The 18,745-nt window shown below is 45.0% G+C and overlaps 1 protein-coding gene across 1 annotated transcript; it reads right to left on the bottom strand.

Annotated features, from left to right (window-relative positions):
- Positions 1-17,457: 17,457 nt before the first annotated feature.
- Positions 17,458-18,072, bottom strand: PLAC1 (placenta enriched 1). Its single transcript, XM_041000059.1, has one exon. The coding sequence runs from the start codon at positions 18,070-18,072 to the stop codon at positions 17,458-17,460; it is 615 nt and encodes a 204-aa protein (XP_040855993.1).
- Between the last annotated feature and the right edge of the window lie 673 nt (positions 18,073-18,745).

Below are 18,745 nucleotides of genomic sequence, written 5' to 3'. Positions count from 1 at the left end.
GGAAAGAAGTTAACTTGTACAAGTACATGAATAATAACAGTAAATAAATTGGGGCCACTTGGAGCACCTGGAGCACTCTTGACAGCTTCCAAGTCTTGTTGAGCCGTCGTCCAGCTGCATATTGCACGCCTCATTCACTGTCCCTGTTTTCTAAGATTTCTCATTTATTGGAAATACAGGCAAAATATGGATGGACTGATAGGAACATCAGATATTCTCTATTTCACTCCCAGTATTTTCATGCGTAAACACTGCACTTAAGGGCAAAGAATAAGAGCAAACTATTTGTGCAGGAAGGAATACCTGGATATTTACATGCTAAATTGGGTACTCAAATTCATAAATAAATTGATGTTTTGATAGCTGACACAGACATGAGAAAGCTTTTATGCTTGATGTCAATTACTACTTCCTGTCTCAAGCAGCTCCATAGAAACTCTTTTATGTCCCGAAATGGCCGACACTGGCCATACCCCTTAATCATTAACTCATTAAATACTACTTTTCCTTTTTAAAATGGACACCGATTAGCACTAAGTTACATGTACTCCCTTTTCATTTCAGCAAAACACTCAATTAAGCATAAGGGGGGGGGAAAAAGCACCCAGAAGCTTTCCATCACAAACCTGAAAGTTAAAACAACAACACAAGGACAAAACCAGAACAGTTCTGAAAGTCAAAAAACACATTTAAAGTACACAGCTCTGTTCACTGTTTTTGTTTCATCTGAAAATTTTAACATTTTCAAAACCAGAAGTGTTCTATTTATTAACAAAATGTGCATCATACTTTAATGAGGCTAATTACAACATTTGGAAAACCAACGTATTTTTCTGTAAGGATAAAAAACGCCATTAGTAATAGCCCTTCTCCCTAAATCGGGGGCATTCAATGCCGCTAAATTCCATTTTGTTTTGATCACAAAATTTACAATCAACCTTTACACTGAGCTTTGAAAGTAATGGAGGAACACGCCGTTGGTTGCCCTTAAAAAGAAAAAGAGGACATGTTTAGTAAATGTTAAATTGTACTTTAGGAACCCCCCCCCCCATTTCTCCCAGATAGTTTATGTTCACAGAAATAAGGTGACCTCTAAAGTCACCTCCAGTTGAACATTTCTTGAGTTGTCTTCGAAAAAACACAGTTCATTTGAAATGGCATGACTGTTTTGTAACCTTGTTGGAACCGAATTCATGTGCGATTTGCACTTAACCTCAACCACTGAAGTTCCTAAAGAGCCACCTCCCTGTCCCGGTTCACGTATTTCCTCAGAGAGCAAATTTTACTTACGAAAAATTAGCACAAACAGGCCTCTTGTCAATTCTGGAGAGGGTCGCTTGCTGACACAATACACAAAGAATCGGTAACGTTTTAGTTGCAACAGCCCCACCCCCCTGCTGAACTGCGCCAACGACTTTAGAGCCAAATACGTCTCTTTCTCCGCTTCTATTTTACAAAGTCTTTTTCATTCTGTAGGTGCCGTGTCACTCCCTCCCCCCCCGCCCCCGCCCCCTGAATACAGGCACATTCAAGCCAAAGTTTCTCAATGTCAAATTTCCCACAGTGAAAACAACCTTGAACATTTTCATTTCGGAGAGACAATGTCAAAATCAATCACACATTACCTTTCAAGACATATTTTAGTGCTGGCAAATAAGAATTATGAAACCTCCATCCGTATTCGGTTAAAACCAGTCACTCCCGACCCCGGTGAGGCTGATAGTCGGTCGCCGCCCCTTACTCAGTTTTCTCTCCTCGACCCAGCCCCGTTTCCCAAGAATTTTCCCGGCCCGCACTCAATTTGCTAAACACTTTAAAGATCTGTTTCGCCCCCACCCACAGCCCCAAACGCGATGTCACCACCCCAGCGCGACATAGAACTTTCTCAGAATCCCGCACGAGATTTTTTTTTTTCAGTCGGACACAACTGACGTTACAGTCAGGAAAATCGCGAGCCTGCAAGTCCCTTTTAAAAAAAATCTTATGTCACCTCTGGCTGCACTTGAAAATGGCGCCGAAATCGAAGAACTTCTTAAATTTCATTGTAAGCTTTTTGCAAAGGTTTCTGGGATTTTCCTGCGAAGTCGCTCCGCCGCGTTTGAGAGCTAGCGAACGGGCCAGCAAGCGGGGGGGGGGGGGGGGGAGAAGGGGGGGTAAAAGAAAAGAAAAGAAAGGGGGAGGGAGCAGAGAGAAAGATCGCCCACCCGCCAGCTAAGCGAGAGGGAACGGAACCTGGGCCGGCGGGAGGGCTGGAACCTGCAAGACAGCGAGGTTAGAGGGCGCGGGGTGGCGGGCACCGCGCCACCAGGTCGAGGAGCGGGGAGCCAGGGTCCGCGGCTAGGAGGGAGCGCGCTCCCCGGGCAGCGGCCGAAACTCGGAGAGCGGCGTGGCGGAAGCAGAGCGGGCGGAGCGCTCGCTGCGACCGGAGCGGAGCGGAGAGCAGGGCTGGAGCTGTGCGCACCCAAGGAAGCGAGCGAAGCAGCCAGCATCCAGACGCTCCGAGGGGCCCTAGAAAAAGCCGCCCGGGGAGGGCGTGGCCAAGGCGGGCTCACATTCCCCGCCCTCCCCCCCGCCCTCGCCCGGCTCCTCTGGGGGCCCGGGGGCGGAAGGGGGGAAGGGAAGAGAGGGAGCGGTTGGGGAGGAGGGGTGTGCAGGCGCTGGACGCCACAGCCTTGGCTCACAGCCAGGGAGGGCCGAGAAGGGCACAAGGGCGCCCAGAATAGCCAATACAGAGCTGAATAGGGGCGGCGGGGCTGAGGTGGGGGGGGGGTGTCAGGGGAAAAAAAAAGGGCTAGTCGAAATGCCAAGGGCACGAGGTAGCACAGCGGACACCTAGAGAGCCGTTCCCTGGACGGAAAGCTGGCTCACCGGCCCCCACGTAGTGTTTTTCCCAAGCTGCCAGCTGGGCGCAAGGTGGTTGTGCGAAGCCTCCAGCACTGTCCTTCGCTGCCATAAAAAGTTTCGGGGCTCATCCTGCTCGAGCGTGTAGGTTTCAACAAGCGTTTGGTTGCCGTGCCCTGCCATGCTCTCCAGCAGAGGTCCCCGGTCGTGGTCACAGCGATCCCAGTAGACGCTGGCCCTTCGCTGTGGGGCGCCCTACACGGAGGGAGGGCACTATTGTTTCCACGTGTACGCAGTTCAAAAAGGGAAACTGAGTTTCAGTATACTTTTCCGGACCATGCTGTTTATGTGAAAGTAGTATGGCGGGCAGATAGGGTGGTGTTGTTAGAAGATACATTCTGAAGGGTGGAGGAGTGAAATGGAAACGATGTCTGCATTTTTCAAATGATGCAGTTAACATTTGCGCGCGCGCGCGCACACACACACACACACATTCACGCACCGGGGAAGGCGGGGGGCGGGGGGAGAAAGCAATGTAGTACGTTAACAGTTGTCTCATCATAGTGTGTGTGGGTGGGTGGGGGGGATGACAAATGTTTGTACTACTGTTCTTTCAACTTTACTGTATGTTTGTAAAACATCATAAAAAAAGATTGGAGGCGCCTATGAAATCCAGCCTGAACACTAAGAAAATGAACGCGGCTTCTTTTTCTCGTCGTCCCGGGTGGGACAAATCTACGACCAACCAGGGATCAAACCCGGTGGGCTCTGGGCAGGAACAGCAATGCATAGCGCTTGCCTACAGTGGCCACAGCCTGGGGCACTGACTGCTGGCCAGAGGGGGCCAGGACACCTTGGGGCAGGTGGGCAGCTCGGGCAGCTGAAGGTGTGGTGGAGCCGCGGAGAGCGCTCGCCCGGGTCGGAGGCAACCCAGGGCTTCCCGGGCAGGATTCAGCCATACACCCGCCACACTCGATATGCGTATCATCACTATGGAGCGAGGAAACCCGAGTGCTCCGGGAGCTGAGCTGCGCGCCCGCCGCTGCCGCCGCCCCAGCCGCCCCGGTGCCTTGCACTGTCCTAGCGAGGCAGGCCGAAGTTGTGTCCTGTAGGCTGCCCGCAGGATAGCAGAGAACCGCGTGCGGGCGCTGGAGAAAAAAAAAAAACAAAACACACACACACACACACAGAAACAAAAAACAACACAGATTAGGTGTGGTAAGAAAAAAATGACCACAGCTGCAAAACACGCACACACAAGCACGCTCACACTTGTGGAATCAGTGTGTAAAGTAAAATAAAAGCCTGGCCTGCACCGCACTCGGCGTTGGCGTTTCTTGAACTACTTAACTCTTGGACGCATTTTAAACTGTGATTTCCCTGTCGAACTGTAAAATCCTAAACTGAATTTCTGTGCCTCGTGTTGAGACCGTTCAGCACAGCCTTTCGCTGGCGTCCGTGGCTGTTTTGGGGGAGGAAGCGCGGGTGGAAAGGAAGGAGAGGAGAATTTTCTGGGGTCTGCAAAGCAAGTTTGCGAAAGTTAAAGCCAAAATAGTTGTACACATCAAGGGTTTCTTTTCAGGAACTATTTTTGGAATGGCCGCTACTTGTAGGGGCGTCGTGGGCAATAAAACTCTTAACACTAAGCTTCGCTTTCTCGATTAAGGGACTTCGGAACCCTTGGTAGACAAGGGCCAAGTTTGCCAGGCTGGCAGACGTGGCTGAGCAAGCTTCTAAGTCCTCAGCTAGGTCATTTATAAAACTCCCGAGTCCTCCGGGGTGAAAGGCTCTCTGGGCCGTTGGAGTCTTGGTTTCTTGTGCTCCTTTGCTAGAGTTGTTGCCTGGAAGCATTCTTTGTCCCTCCCTAACTGAATTAGTAGAAGGATAGAAGATTCCAGGGCTATAGGGTGAAAGTTGAGTTTGTGGCGAGTGTCCTCTAAGGAAAAAAAAAATTGCAGCAGCTTTCTTTATTAAACTCCTTTTTGCTACATCAGCAAATTAGAGAGCCAGTTGAATATTGATGAATTCTTTGAGGGTGAGTAATATGGCTACGGGGCTGGAGAAAGTGAGGGAGGGCCGGCTTAAGTATTTACTCAAGTGAACGGTGTTGAAATAGTTTTCAAACAGGGTGTCTCAAGGAGTTTCTGAACACCTCTGAAACAAACCCTGATTCTACAAATGGTTTCTCATTACTAGGCCCTTTCCGATTTGACACATCAATTGTCCTCCGGGAGTGCGGAGGCTGCTCCTGGGTTTAGAAGCAGGGCGGAACTCAGCCCCTACCCCGTGGGGGTGTCTGGGAGGCCTCCAGTTAGCAGCCTGGCAACTTTGGGCAGCTAGGAAGGTGGAAGGAAATAAACACCGCCTATTGTCGTCACTTGAAGGATGCTATTTCAGAGCGGTTTTTTTTTTTTTTGAGAAAAAACGCACATATTTTACTTCCCATTTTCTTCCATGACCCATTCAGAAATTACCTTGATAAGAAATCATTACAGTCAGCGGTGGGAGGAGATGTTAGCAATGGCTTTGAAGCTGAGAAAAATCAATCAGTCCAACACTGGACATAGCGAGGAGGTTATGCCTAATGAGGTATTTTACATGGAGTCATTTTTGGAAAGTGCTTTCTGCAAAAACAATGGTCAATGCAGCTCTGGAAATAGGTAGGAGGGCAGCGTTTGAATTGAAACTCTTGTTTTGCAAAATTAAGACAATTTCTAGAACTTCACCTTTTCATTGTAAATAGAAATGCCTTTTACGAGTTTAGTTTTCGTGAAGGCCTTGAACTAGGGAAATAAGACTTTCCTTATGTTGTAAAGATCCACAAGTCTTCAGAGAGATAAAATCAGGATAGGGTTACAGATTTAACAGAGAGGAAACAACTGGAATTGTGTTCTGAAGCCTCTAGTGTGGTGTTTGTAGAAGCCGTTTTTCTCAGGGTTCAAGTAAAGGCTAGTTGTGAGTAATAACCAACAATCCTTGCCCCGTGATCAGGTTGAACCAAATGTATTTTTTTATTATTATTATTTTAGGAACTTATGCTAAAAGATTGCTCTTTGCAAAACTTCGAACTTTGGGGGGTGGGAGGGAGCGCTTTCATCTTAACATCTCCCACGCCATGATGTCATCAGGAACCAGGAGAATGAATTAGTAGTTTTCCTTTCTGCCAGAGAGGAGCGTAGTCGGCGATGACCGCTGCTTTTCATTTCTCCATGGCTCTTCCCCCTTGAAGGTGCAGCTCCACTGCCCCCAATGCTGCTAAGATTTCTTCTTTAAACACAGCATGTTTTTCTTGTTGGTGTGCACTAGTATTGTCTTCATTATCTTTGGATTTTGGCCCATTAAATCAGACGCTATCTCAGATGACAGAAATGACAGAAGTTTGTGAAAAGGAGGGCTAGGAAGAGGTGGGAAGGGGCGCAGGCCTACTTTATTCTCTCTTTACACCGTGCCGGGCCGAGAGCGACACTGGCTTGTGCCTGAGCATGACTTGCTGTTCTTTGCAGTGAGTGTGCACTGACAGACTAAAGCAGAAAGATGGGGGCTTGCAGATGGAAAACTCATCGTTTGCATGCCTTATAGGCATGATGGAAGTTCAAGTGTAGCCATCAGTTTCTGGGGTCATTAGTTTCAAATCCTCCACTTGTGGCAGTTTTTTTGAGCCTCACATACGTACAATACGCCTGATGTAATCACGGTGAGGGAGGCTGAAGTGCATTAGGACACGTTCCATTTGTATCCATAATAGAAACAACAACAACAATCTCAAAAGTCACAAGCACCAAGGAGGTTCTATGAAAAAGAACAGAACTCTGCCCAGTTCGAATGCATGACATCCTTTTCAGGGTTACTGTATATAAAGGGGCAATGCTCCTGGGGGTAAATGCTATCTTTAGAGCTGGGTAAAGGGCTGGGGAGGGGAGGAAACTGAGGGATGCTATCTTTGCTTAAAACCCAGCAAAGCTCTGTGTTTTCCAAGGCACGACGAAATCCTTTGTTGGAGCAGAAATGGGAAAGCCAATGTGTGTATTGAAAAGTTTTAATACTGAATTCTCCAGAAGTCACTCGCACTTCTTGTTCTTGTCTTCATCTAGAACTGGTTGTATTTTTAAAAACAAAAAGCATTTAGCAGGCGGAATTTCTAGGATGGATGGAAATGTACATTTTTAAGCCTCCTGTCACTTAAAATATTTTTTGGGTTTGTAATGAGGTGGGGTTTTGCAATAGTCACTGACCAGAGTCCATCCCATCCCTTGGTGGCATGAGAAAGGAAATGGAGATCTAGACCCAGTTGTGATTTTTGCATTTGTCCTAAATTTAGGACCCAACAACTTCTTTAGCTTAGAGTTCTCAGGAATGCTGAGACCACCAGCATCGAACAGCAAAAGGAGTAAGGCAGAGGGAAAGGGACACGGTGAAAGACAGAACAAACAAAAGAATAAAAGGAAGGCACAGGAGGAAAGAAGAAAATCAAAAGCAATTCCTTCTATTCCTACTTTCGTTTGCTGCCAAGTTCAAACCCTTAACTTACCACTGCTAGATCATCGAGTTGATGTTTTCAGGGCTCCTCAACTGATCCGTCAGTGGGGTTTTGCCCCTCTTTCTGCAATTATCTGAATTCTTGGAAAACACAGTTTTGATCATGTCAATTAATATGATTGCACAATTTAAATTTTTAAATTTCTGAGTGTGATGTTCAAGACCCTCAAGGCTCCAATCTGTCCCTCCAGTTACTCTCCAGGCACACTTTCTCAATGCCTCCACATTTGAAGTATTTCCTCATTCCTCAAGGTCTCACTCAGCGCCATCACCTCCAGGCAGCCTTCTCAGATGGCTTTAGGGTTGCAGTTCTTGACTCTGTCCTGTTAGGACAGGACACAGCTCTTTAGTGAAGCTAGTTTATTCTGAGACTGTCCTCCTAGTAGACAGTAAGCTCCCAGAGAGCAGGAACATGTCTACCTATTGGGAGATTCTCACTTTGCATAATCACAAACATCAGTCGGTGACCAATACCCTAATTGTTAAATGAACGCATATCCGAGAATGGAATCAGAAACCAGAGGGAGTAGGGACAAGGTGGTGTGCTTGGGATAGAGACCATGGTGACCATCCTCACCCTTGGCTTGGGTACCCTTCACTGCCTTGCTGTCCCTGAAGGCTATTCAACGCAAATGGGCCATCCTGGTTTATCTGCAGTTGGTCTGGAGCTGACCCTTGGAGAGCATCCCCTGACATAAAAGGAAATTTAAATTGCTTTTAAATTAGCTGCTCAGTACAATGAAGATTCTCCTGAAAAATCATCACCATCAGGTTATGCTTCTGCGCTTCCAAATGAGGGCAGGGTTTGCAAGAGGGGGACAAACAGCATTTTCAGAGGCCTGAAGGTGGAGAGGAGGTGGGCAGAATTTTTTTTTTATTTTCCAAATACACGTTTTACATTTTATGTACTTACTTACATTTTATTTGAAAAGGAGAAAAAGAGAAAGAGCGAGAGAGAGATTTCTCTTTCAAGAGATCTTCCATCTGCCTTTTCACTCTCCAGATGCCTTCAAGAGACAGGCAGGGCTAGGCCATTAGCCAAGAACCTCATGCAAGGCAGATGGGAGGTTGGGAAGTTAGGTACACCGTCATCTGCCCCCCCCTGCATGGCACACATTAGCAGGAAGCCGGAATCCAATGTGGAGGAACAAAGACTCAAACCTAGCACACCCCTATGGGTTGTGGGTGTCCCAGGTGATGACCTACCTAACTGCTGTGCCAGACAGCTGCCCTGAGCAGAACACTTCTACAGGAGAATGAGGTGCAGAGAGCTGGGTAAGGAGAGTGACATCAGACCAGGCAGTGTAGGAGCAGGCACACGGATTTGACAACAGATGCAGATTGGGATGCAGTTTTTTTTTTTTTTTTAAGATTTATTTTTTTCTCTGGGCCTGGTTAATGCCAAATTTGTGTTAACCAGTGTGCCAGCATAGTTGCTTTTTATTTTTCCCTTTTAAAGAAAGATACTTGGGGGGCAGACGCAGGTATGCCCACAGACATCTACAGGGAAAATGACAAGATCTGTGGTCTGACGGAGGAGCACATGTGTCACGACTGAGTCTCCTCGGCTGCTGCAGCCGGGGCAGTTTTCTGAAATTGCCATTCAATATTTTCATGTAGTTCTGACAGCACACTGAACATTACTTGGACAACTTAGCTCTTCCCTGCACTTGCTGTAACCCGAGCATCACCGTGTATTTGGGGCTCAGGTGCATGGGACAATTGTTCAAAGAGTGTGATTTCCTCCCCTTCATGGAGCAAAAGTGAAGCAGATGGGATATGAAATGAAAATTATTGTTTAGTATTCAAAATCATAAAAGAGAAAGCTGTTTGAAGAGGTCTTTTTTTTTTTTTCTGATTGTTGATGTCAAGAATATTGATGTTTACTTTTGGGTCAGTCTGTTCAGAACCTGACTTACCCTTGATCATGGCAGGGAGGGGATCGGGGGATAAAGGAAGATTTATTTATTTTCATTGGCAAGTCAAATATAGAGAGAGGAGGACAGACAGAGAGGAAGATCTTCCGTCTGATGATTCACTCCCCAAGTAGCCACAACAGCCAGAACTGAGCTGATCCAAAGCCAGGAGCCAGGAGCCTCCTCCAGGTCTCCCACACAGGTGCTGGGCCCCAAGGCTTTGGGCCATCCTCCACTGCTTTCCCAGACTACCAGCAGGGAGCTAGATTAGAACTGGTGCCCATATGGGATCCCGGGAGTGTGCATGGCAAGGACTTTAGCAGCTAGGCTGTAGCGGCAGGCCCAAAGGAATCCAACTTGACGTCTTTTCCCTACAGGAGGTTTCCTTTGGAGCTTTTTCATGTAAATGCAATTTAGAAAATAGGATCTATATTCTAGGGGCATTGCTTAGAAAGGAAACTTTTAAAGATGTGTTCTTGCCTAAGTTGCAGACAGACATGAAAAGAATTCATGATAGAAAGCAATATTTGGCTAAAAGTAAACATTTTAAAAGTAACTTTAAAAGGTGAAGAATTTAGTTTGGTGTTTACATCGTAAAGCATGTGTGTGACACAGTTAAAACACACTGAAAATAACCTGAGCTCTTAAATATTCCTCCTTGTATAGTTACCCTCAAAGGGTATAGTTCTAGACAGCTGGCAGGGATCTTTTCAAAAATGCTCCTTTATGTTTGAAAAGTGTATTAGCTTTACTTCCCATACTCAAGGCAATCCCCCCTCCCTCCCACCTGTCACAACATTTCTGCAAATGAATACTGACAAACCCTTGTAGCTAAGGGCAGGCCTGTCACTTCCCTTCAGGAAACCTGTACTCTCCCACTGCCTCGCCATTGCCAAATTAGCCCCTTTCAGCTACTGGTGTCTCATCATTCTGTACACTATTTTGATTGCACGCTTTTTGCTACAGGTAGGTCACAGGAACTTCACCAATGGCCAAACCAGATGGATATGACTTGGATAAAAACAAAGCAAAGTTAACAGTGGTGGGGAGCAAATGAGTGCCAGTTGTCATTACATATTTTCCTGCCCTCCACTGCTGCCCACACTCTAAATTTAGAGGACTGTCAATCTGATGTGAATGGCATTACAGGATTCTTAAAGGAGTTTAGCTGATCGGTAACATGAGCAACATTCAAAAGAACACTAACACCTGTATCCAGTATCATCATTTGCATTACTTCTCTTTTGGCTTTACATCCATGTCCTCTTATAATACAAATCAAAGCTTTTCTGTGGATGGATTTCACCCATTAGTCAGTCATTTAACTTGAAACTTGTAAGACTTGTTTATCCAGAAGAAGGAAAATGTAAATGATCAGATGATCGAGGTAGTTGAGTCAGTGCTAGGATTCTGGAACCTACCAGGCATGTTCCCACCCAGGCTATGTGGGGGCCATTTACGTAAATAAGCTGAAGAATGCTGTGTACTGCCTGTTTGTCCATACGGTAAGATGGAATGTAGGTGGGCAGCCTCCATGTGGGCCCAAGTGGGCCTGGCTTTCCCACAGGGTGCAACTCCCTCCCCTAGGGTAGGGGCTGCATTCTTCAAACAAGCAGAATACAGCAAGGGAGATGTCACTTTCAAGTCAGGGGCACAAAAAGCCTGTGGCTTCCCACCTGGGCCTTGGGGCCCCAACTCTCTCCCCCTTTCCCTTCTCCGTCCCCTTCCCTTTCCCCTTCCTCCTTCTTTTGCCTTTCCTTCCTTTCCCTGCTTCTGAAGGAGACAGGAATGGAGCGAGCTGCCCTTCCCCCAGCCACTGCAGTGAGCTTGGAAGTGGATTTTGCAGTTCTGGTCGAGAGCTGCTGCTGTGTTTGTGCCTCTTGAGAGATCCCCAAGTGTGTTGTTTGGGAGTAAATTGTTGTTGTTGTTGTCCAGCAGTAGATAGCCACTACAAATCTTGTAATTGTATAACCAAAGTGAATTTAGAAGCTGAAATCTGACCTCATTTGTTTTCTTCTGAAAAAGTTGTAAAAAAAAAAATCACAAGACTGGAACTCTCTCCTGTCTGTGTCAGGAACAAGCAATCATAATTGCAATTTAAACAGGATAAACACTTGCCCATTGATAAGGCATTTCTTATGAAGTGTGTGTGTGTGTGTGTGTGTGAGAGAGAGAGAGAGAGAGACAGAAAGACACAGAGAGAGACGCCCTGTGTTTAGCTTATAGCTTATTGCTCAATCTGACTTCTATTATTGGTGGAGAAGTGGAGGGATAGGAGTATGTTTATGTGTCTCCAAAAGGTTAAAATTAGCTTAAAATCATGGATAGATGATTTTTTTACCCCCCCTTTTGATTTTTTTTTTTTTTTACTCTTAACATTTACAAGTACTTTAATGTTTTTGGTTTTGTTTTTAGTATTTAAGGCATGATTTATTTAGGAAAGAGTGAGAAGGAAGGCTGCTACCTTAGTGACAGGAGGGGGTTCAAGGGAGGAAGTGGTGGAAGTGGTCTCAGGGAGGGGGTTCAAATGAATCAAAGGGCAGAAAGAAAACTCATTGGCAATGGGCAGCCATGTTTATCACCTGGTCCAGAGTGTGGGTGGCAGGGAGCTAAGCATTTGACCCATCACCACTGCTTCTCAAGAAGCTGAAGTCAGCAGCCGGATTTGAACCTAGGTACTTTGTTATGATGGGGAGTATCAACATTCTAATTGCTAGGCCAACTGCCTTCTCATCTGGCTTCTGTTGCGCCTGAGCGTTTGAGGGAGTTACCCAGTACACGTGAACTCTCTGCCTCTTGCTCTCTCTCTGCCTGACATGTAATAATAATAAAAAGCCTGCTTGGTATTTTCAGGACACAATAATAAAGTCTAAATATCACTTTGAGTCTCCTTTTATGGATGAAAAAATCTCATTATGACTCTAATTTTTAAATATTTGACAAGCCATTTTTATAACAAATGGTTTCAGACATTTTTGGCTTTCCCACTTTCCCTAAGATTGAAAGATGAAAATGCTGATTCCTTTTGAAAGCAGGAAAGCACTTCTGAGTATTAACACGAATATGATTAATATTGTGTTGTGGGTTTGTATAAATCATGTTATCTTAAAACATAAATGACCATTATCACAATAAAGGAGGAAAATATGCTTTTGGGGTGGCATTTCAAATGCCATTTAAACCAATTCAAAATGCATCTCTTCCCCTTAAATTGTCTTTATCTTCTCATCCTTGCCCACTGACTCCCTAGTGCTTTCTTAGCACCAGTCAGCTGGACTGAGTACATACAGGGTAACTTCACTAAGTACTATATTAGGGGAAAAGCAAAACAAATAGGAAACAGACTCCCCCAGGCTCAAGAAGCATACACTTGAGTTGAGAAGTTAAAACGTGCACCTAAAATGGTCAAAGTACATATCTACTGAATAATGGTATAATATCCAAATCAACAAGTATGGATTCTCATTGAATTTTGAAAGTGAAAACTGCTTATATTGAGATGTTAACTTATATAAAATATGATTCATGATCAAGATATTTCATCTTTTCTGTTTTCTCTTTGGCTAGAATGCTCTTCATCATTTTCATCTCATGAAATGCTACCTCTCATTTAAGGTCAAATTCAGAGTCCTGATTCCACGAGGCCTAAGTTTACCCCATCTTGGCTTGTATGCTGCCATGGAGACCACGGCCCATCTAGCTCTTCTCCCTAGAATTTCAAGAGACATACTTCTTTCTGTACTTCGCCTACCATTTTGCTAATGATGCTTTGGGGACTGAATGTAAGGGATTTAAAATATGTGGTCATAATTACCCGCATTCATGTGATTCCTCCAAGGCTTCGTGTCCCTGCAATTACCTCTTGCTTCAGCTCCCACTGCATTTCTTAAGCTGATTCCTATCAACTCAAAATCAGCATGTCCTGGCTAAATTCATTTTTTCTTTGGGCTCTGTCTACCTTCCTTACTTTAAATCCTCAGTTTACCTTGTCTTTTGAACTTTCACGCCTCCAATGCCGAGTTAGTCTCTTTTTTTTCACATGTATACAGTCAGACATATCAGAAAAGGGATTAAACCTTAGGTCCTCCAGAATCCGTCCTATCTGGTCTGGGCTCTAGAACATTCCATGCTCTGAATCTGTTTGTACTACCTCAGTTAATTTCTTAAAATTGCATTGAACTGTTTCCCGGAGGCATAAATCAATGAAGCCTTGTTTTCCCCTGCAAAATGGCTCTCTTTTCTGTCCCTGCCTATCCTTCAGCTCCCCCACCCCGCATCATGTGCTCTCCTTATCTGCTCCTACCTGAGTTTCAGCAAAGCCCACAAGTATTGTGCCTCCGGCACCATGCATTTTCTCAGCGCTAGTCTTCAAAAAATGCTCGCCTTCCTCGCCTCTGTGTCATCAGGTCTTTTGAGTTTGGGGTTGTTGCTTTTCTCTATCAAAAACCTTCTCAGATCTTCCATTTCACATGGGTGTCTCTGTTCTCTGGGAGAGAGTATTGAAGACAGGGTGGGGAAGCAAACTCTGGAGCTAGACAAATCTGGGTTCGACTTCCTGGCCAGTCATTTCCTAACTGTACATCTTGAATTTCTCTGAGCCTCCAACTCCTAAACCTATAAAATGGGATAAATATTTTTTTGAAAGATTTATTATATTTTACACCAGACACGATCGCTCAATTAACTAATCCTCTTCCACGTAAGCGCAGGGATCCCATATGAGCAGCAGTTCATATCCCAGCTGCTCTACTTCCCATCTAGCTCCTTGCTTGTGGCCTGGGAAAGCAGTGGAGGACGGCCCAAAGCCTTGGGATCCTGCACCTGTGTGGGAGACCCAGAAGCTCGGCTCTGGCTGTTGTAGCCATTTAGGAAGCAAACCAGCAAATGGAAGATCTTTGTCTCTGTAAATCTGCCTTTCAAATAAAAATAAATACATCTTTAAAAAATGAAAAAGAAGACAATTTGAAAAAAACCAATTTATATTCAAATGTCATAGTAACAGAGAGGAGAGACAGAGAGGGGGGGAGGGATCTTCCATTCCTTTGAAGAGTGAATCAATATAGGATGCCAGCATTGCAAGTAGCAGTTTTACTTGCTGCACCACAGCCCGTTGGAGTAGCTTCAACAGCCCCCAGCTCCTAAGCTTCCGGACTCCCCTCACCCTCGTTAGGCCACGTTTGTCGTCTTTATCACTGCATCCCGAGTAGCTAATGTAATGGCTGGTACATCGGACAGAAGCAATAACAGTTTGTTTTATGCTTATCCTGTTTTTCAGGACTAGTTCCCATTTCCTGTAAGAAGGGACAGATGAGTAGCTATGCTTCTTCAGTTGCAGTGACTGAATATCTAATATCTACTCAGCTGCTGAAGACATAACCCATATTTACATGAGCAAACAGAATGCCATAATCATACTGCTTCTTTAAAAATCAACATATTACTACTAACAGAATAATTCTCTGTGTTAATCACACATAACGTGATGCTTAAAAAAAAAAGATTTATTTCTTTTTATTGGAAAGGCAGATCAGATTTACAAAGAGAAGGAAAGACAGAAAGAGCTTCCCTCCGCTGGTTCACTCCCTAAATAATCACAATGACCAGAGCTGAATTTTGATCCAAACCCAGCAGCCTCCTCCGGGTCTTCCACACAGGTGCAGGGTCCCAAGGCTGCACCCAGGGTCCCAGGGTCCACTAGGCTACTGTGCCGGGTCCTATATCACCTTTTTAAAAAAAGATTATTTATTTGAAAGCCAGAGTTGCAGAAAGATAAATAGATAAGAAGGGGGTGGGGGCCCAGTACAGTGGCCTAGTGGCTAAAGTCCTTGCCTTGAATGTGCCTGGATCTTATATGGGTGCCGGTTCTAGTCCTGGCTGCTCTGCTTCCCATCCAACTCCCTGCTTGTGGCCTGAGAAAGCAGTTGAGGACAGCCCAAAGCCTTAGGATCCTGCACCCACGTGGGAGACCCAGAGGAGGCTCCTGGCTTTGGATCAGCTCAGCTCTGCCCATTACAGTCACTTGGGGAGTGAATCATCAGATGGAATATCTTCTTTTCTGCCCTCCTTTCTTTATACATCTGACCTTGCATTAAAAATAAATCTAAAAAAAAAAATAAAAACAAAAACGAACTGAGAGAGAGGATCTTCCATCTGTTGGTTTGCTCCGCTGATAGCTGTCATGGCCAGTGCTGGGCCAAACTGGAGCCAGGAGCATCCTCCAGGACTCTGATCTGGATGTAGGGGCCTTAGGTTATTCCTTGCTTCTTTTCCCAGGTCATTAGCAGGGAATTGGCTCTGAAGTGGAGCAGCCGGGACATGAACCTGTGCCCGTATGGGATGCTCATGTTCTAGTTGGTGTCTTTGCCCACTAGGCCACAATGCGAGTCCCTCATATATCACTTTATTAAAGTGGTCCATAGCATTTGTCACTACCTGAATTTGTCTGTGTTCACTAACTATGTGAGTTCCATTTCTCCTGAGTCCTCTTCTACTCATGGCCATATCCTCGGTGCCCGCAGCAGAGTCCAGTGCACCGGAGCAGTTGCTTTGCTGAACAATTCACTTACATTGACTTGCTGCAGGCCCTTGAGAGAACAAATTGGGCAGCTACATTTGTGAAGTTTTTCTGATCATCTAGGAGGCCATAGCAAAATGTGAAAAATGGAATTAAAAGTTTGAGGGTTTTTGGTGCATAATTTGAAAAATCTTGAAAAAACTGGAAAAATCTGCATCATGAAGCAATTACGTGTGGATTTCAATGGGTTTTGCACCAAAATAAGCTCAAGTTTCTTTCTGTTTAAAACATTTTTTGATTGCATGCTTTACATTTACATTATAGTTAAAAATGCTCCACTAAGTAAAATAGTTTGAAAAGTAAAAAGACAACAGTTTAGCAGGAATCCAAGCAAGGGCTATAAATAATCGAATGAAAAGATACTCATTTTACTCAAATACAGTACATTTTAAAGTATTTGCAGATTGTTAACCTATTATACTATATCATTCTCAGGAATTTAAAACATTTTTTACTTTTCCTTGAACTTTTTGAAATACTATATGTTGGGGCAGGACTAGGGGCAGGGATTCCTTTCAAAGTATCATCAGTCTGGAACTAAACTAAGATTCAGCTGCTGGCCTCAGGAGCTCACCGTTTAGCTGGTACAATGTGGAATGTGACTTGAACCATTGGTAGTTTATAAATCATGAGTGCAGCCTATTTTTTCCATGCACAAAAAATGGTAGAGCCATAGATCAAGCTAAAAAGGCATGCAGCTGGGCCCAGTGCAGTAGCCTAGTGGCTGAAGTCTTTGCCTTGTACATGCAAGGATCTCATATGAGTGCCGGTTCTAATCCCGGCAGCCCCACTTCCCATCTAGCTCTCTGCTTGTGGCCTGGGAAAGCAGAAAAGGTGGGCCTTCAACCTAGGGATCCTGTACTCACCTGTGGGAGAAGCTCCTGGCTCCTGGCTTTGGATCAGCTCAGCTCTGGCTGTTGTGGCCACTTGGGAAGTGAATCATCAGACAGAAGATCTTCCTCTCTGTCTCTCCTCCTCTCTGTATATCTGACTTTGCAATAAAAAGAAATACATTTTTTTTAAAAAAGAAGGCATGCAGTTATGTACTTATAGTGCAAAACATAAGTAAAATGGGAATACAGACAAAGCAATTCAGTTGGGGAAGGTTATTTTTGGGGGGACTGTAAAGGGACAGAGAAACGTGCTAGACACAAGAGACCGGATACTAATATTTGCAAACCACTTAGTTCAATGCCTGACCCACAGTAAAACTTCACATGTGTTTATTAAATCGAAATGCCCAATAACCCGCTTTATTCCTTTTGATTTTATTTTCTTCTCAGAAACATTGTCTCATTATTAACAAAAGCTTTTTTTATTAACAAAATCTTTATTGTTGACATTGCCATAGACCATCCCTTCCCCAAAGTGTTCCTAAGAGAGCTACAAGAACAGCTTATTATATGACATGATTAAATACGACATAATTATTACAGAAACAGCATTTCATGAGAGCCCCAAGTGCAAGGACCACTTGGGCTCTCAACAAGGTCGCATAGGAGACAAATCCTCTGATCCGTTAGCCGACATGGTTAAGCACTGGTAGATACGACAGAGACAGCATCTTCACGACGCCCCCGAATACAGGAATCAACTTGAAGAATGACAAAAGTCCTTAAAATCATCACCAAAGGGAGATGCCTGCACGGATTGGTACCCCATGTCCAGTTGGTGAGGTGGGGCCTGGAACCACTGCTGTTCACTGAAGATACAAGACGGACATTTGTCATCAGTCTTGCTGTTGCTCTGGGCTAAGGTGGACACCTTGTAGCCTGTGTTATGGTGGACGGCTCCGCTATCTTTACCGGCTGATCTCGCAAAGGCAGGCATGGGGAGCCACGGGGAGTGCCGAGGAGCAGCACAGGTCAGTGGTATCACATACCTAGAGGATGTGCTCAGGGAAGCATAGCGTATCTCGGAGCTGTAGACAATTATGTCTTCATAGACAGCCTTGACCCTGATGCCACATTCAGTAACACGGTAGGTGAAGCTGTAGGCATATGTCTCCACATGATTGGCAGGACACCCCGTACCCAGATGTACCTCATAAAAGTGAACATACACATCATTGTTCAGCATGTAGGGGTGGACCGTGACCATGAACCATTCTGTGGAGCACAGCACAGTCACTGCATTTTCTCCTGAAGCGGGTGGAAGCACACAGGCCAGGAAGGCTATCGTGGCTACCAACTGGAAAGGAGTCATCTTGCAGCAGGTCACGGAACGGCACAGTGCAAAGAGAACTGTCTGATGAGGGGTTCTAGAGCACAAAACACACACAAGACAAGTCATCTTAATTCCTGTCAGACGGTCAAACACGACCACCCCCTGCCTTTTTTTTATGGCAAAAGGCTAACCTTCAAAGCATTAACAACAGGAAAACATTCTTGTGAGAGGGAATTGGATTTGAATCTCATCATTGAAATTCCTGTGTTTGCACATGTCTGAAATGGCTTCTTTAAGCTACTTACTATGTTGTTTTGATATAAAACACATATACTTCACATGCAAAATGAGAATTTATATGGATCAAGAGTAGTTACACCTTTGTACCAACATGTACCAAAATAGGAAATAGGAGATACTTTATTTTTTTAAAAAAAGATTTTTTTTTTCCCTTGGGGCTGGTGTGGTGGCACAGCACACTAATCCTCTACCCTGTGATGCCAATTCATGTCCTGGCTGCTCCAATTCTGCTCTCTGCTTGTGGCCTAAGAAAGTAGCAGAGGATGGCCCAACTGCTTGGGCCCCTGCACCCATGTGGGAGACCAAGAAGAAACTTTCTTATGGCTCCTGGCTTCAGGTTGACTGAGCTCTGGCCGGTGTGGTCATTTGGGCAGTGAATCAGTAGATGGAAGACCTTCTCTCTCTATCTCTC

Source organism: Ochotona curzoniae, unplaced genomic scaffold (assembly GCF_017591425.1).
Source record: "Ochotona curzoniae isolate NIBS_2020 unplaced genomic scaffold, NIBS_Ocur_1.0 scaffold_1852, whole genome shotgun sequence".
Lineage (NCBI taxonomy): Eukaryota > Metazoa > Chordata > Mammalia > Lagomorpha > Ochotonidae > Ochotona > Ochotona curzoniae.
The sequence above is the reverse complement of the archived record's forward strand: the minus strand, read 5'-3'. Positions and strand labels throughout refer to the sequence as shown.

Bases quoted from the DNA above. Each gene is read 5' to 3' on its own strand.
- PLAC1 (XM_041000059.1), bottom strand. From the start codon at position 18,072: ATGACTCCTTTCCAGTTGGTAGCCACGATAGCCTTCCTGGCCTGTGTG.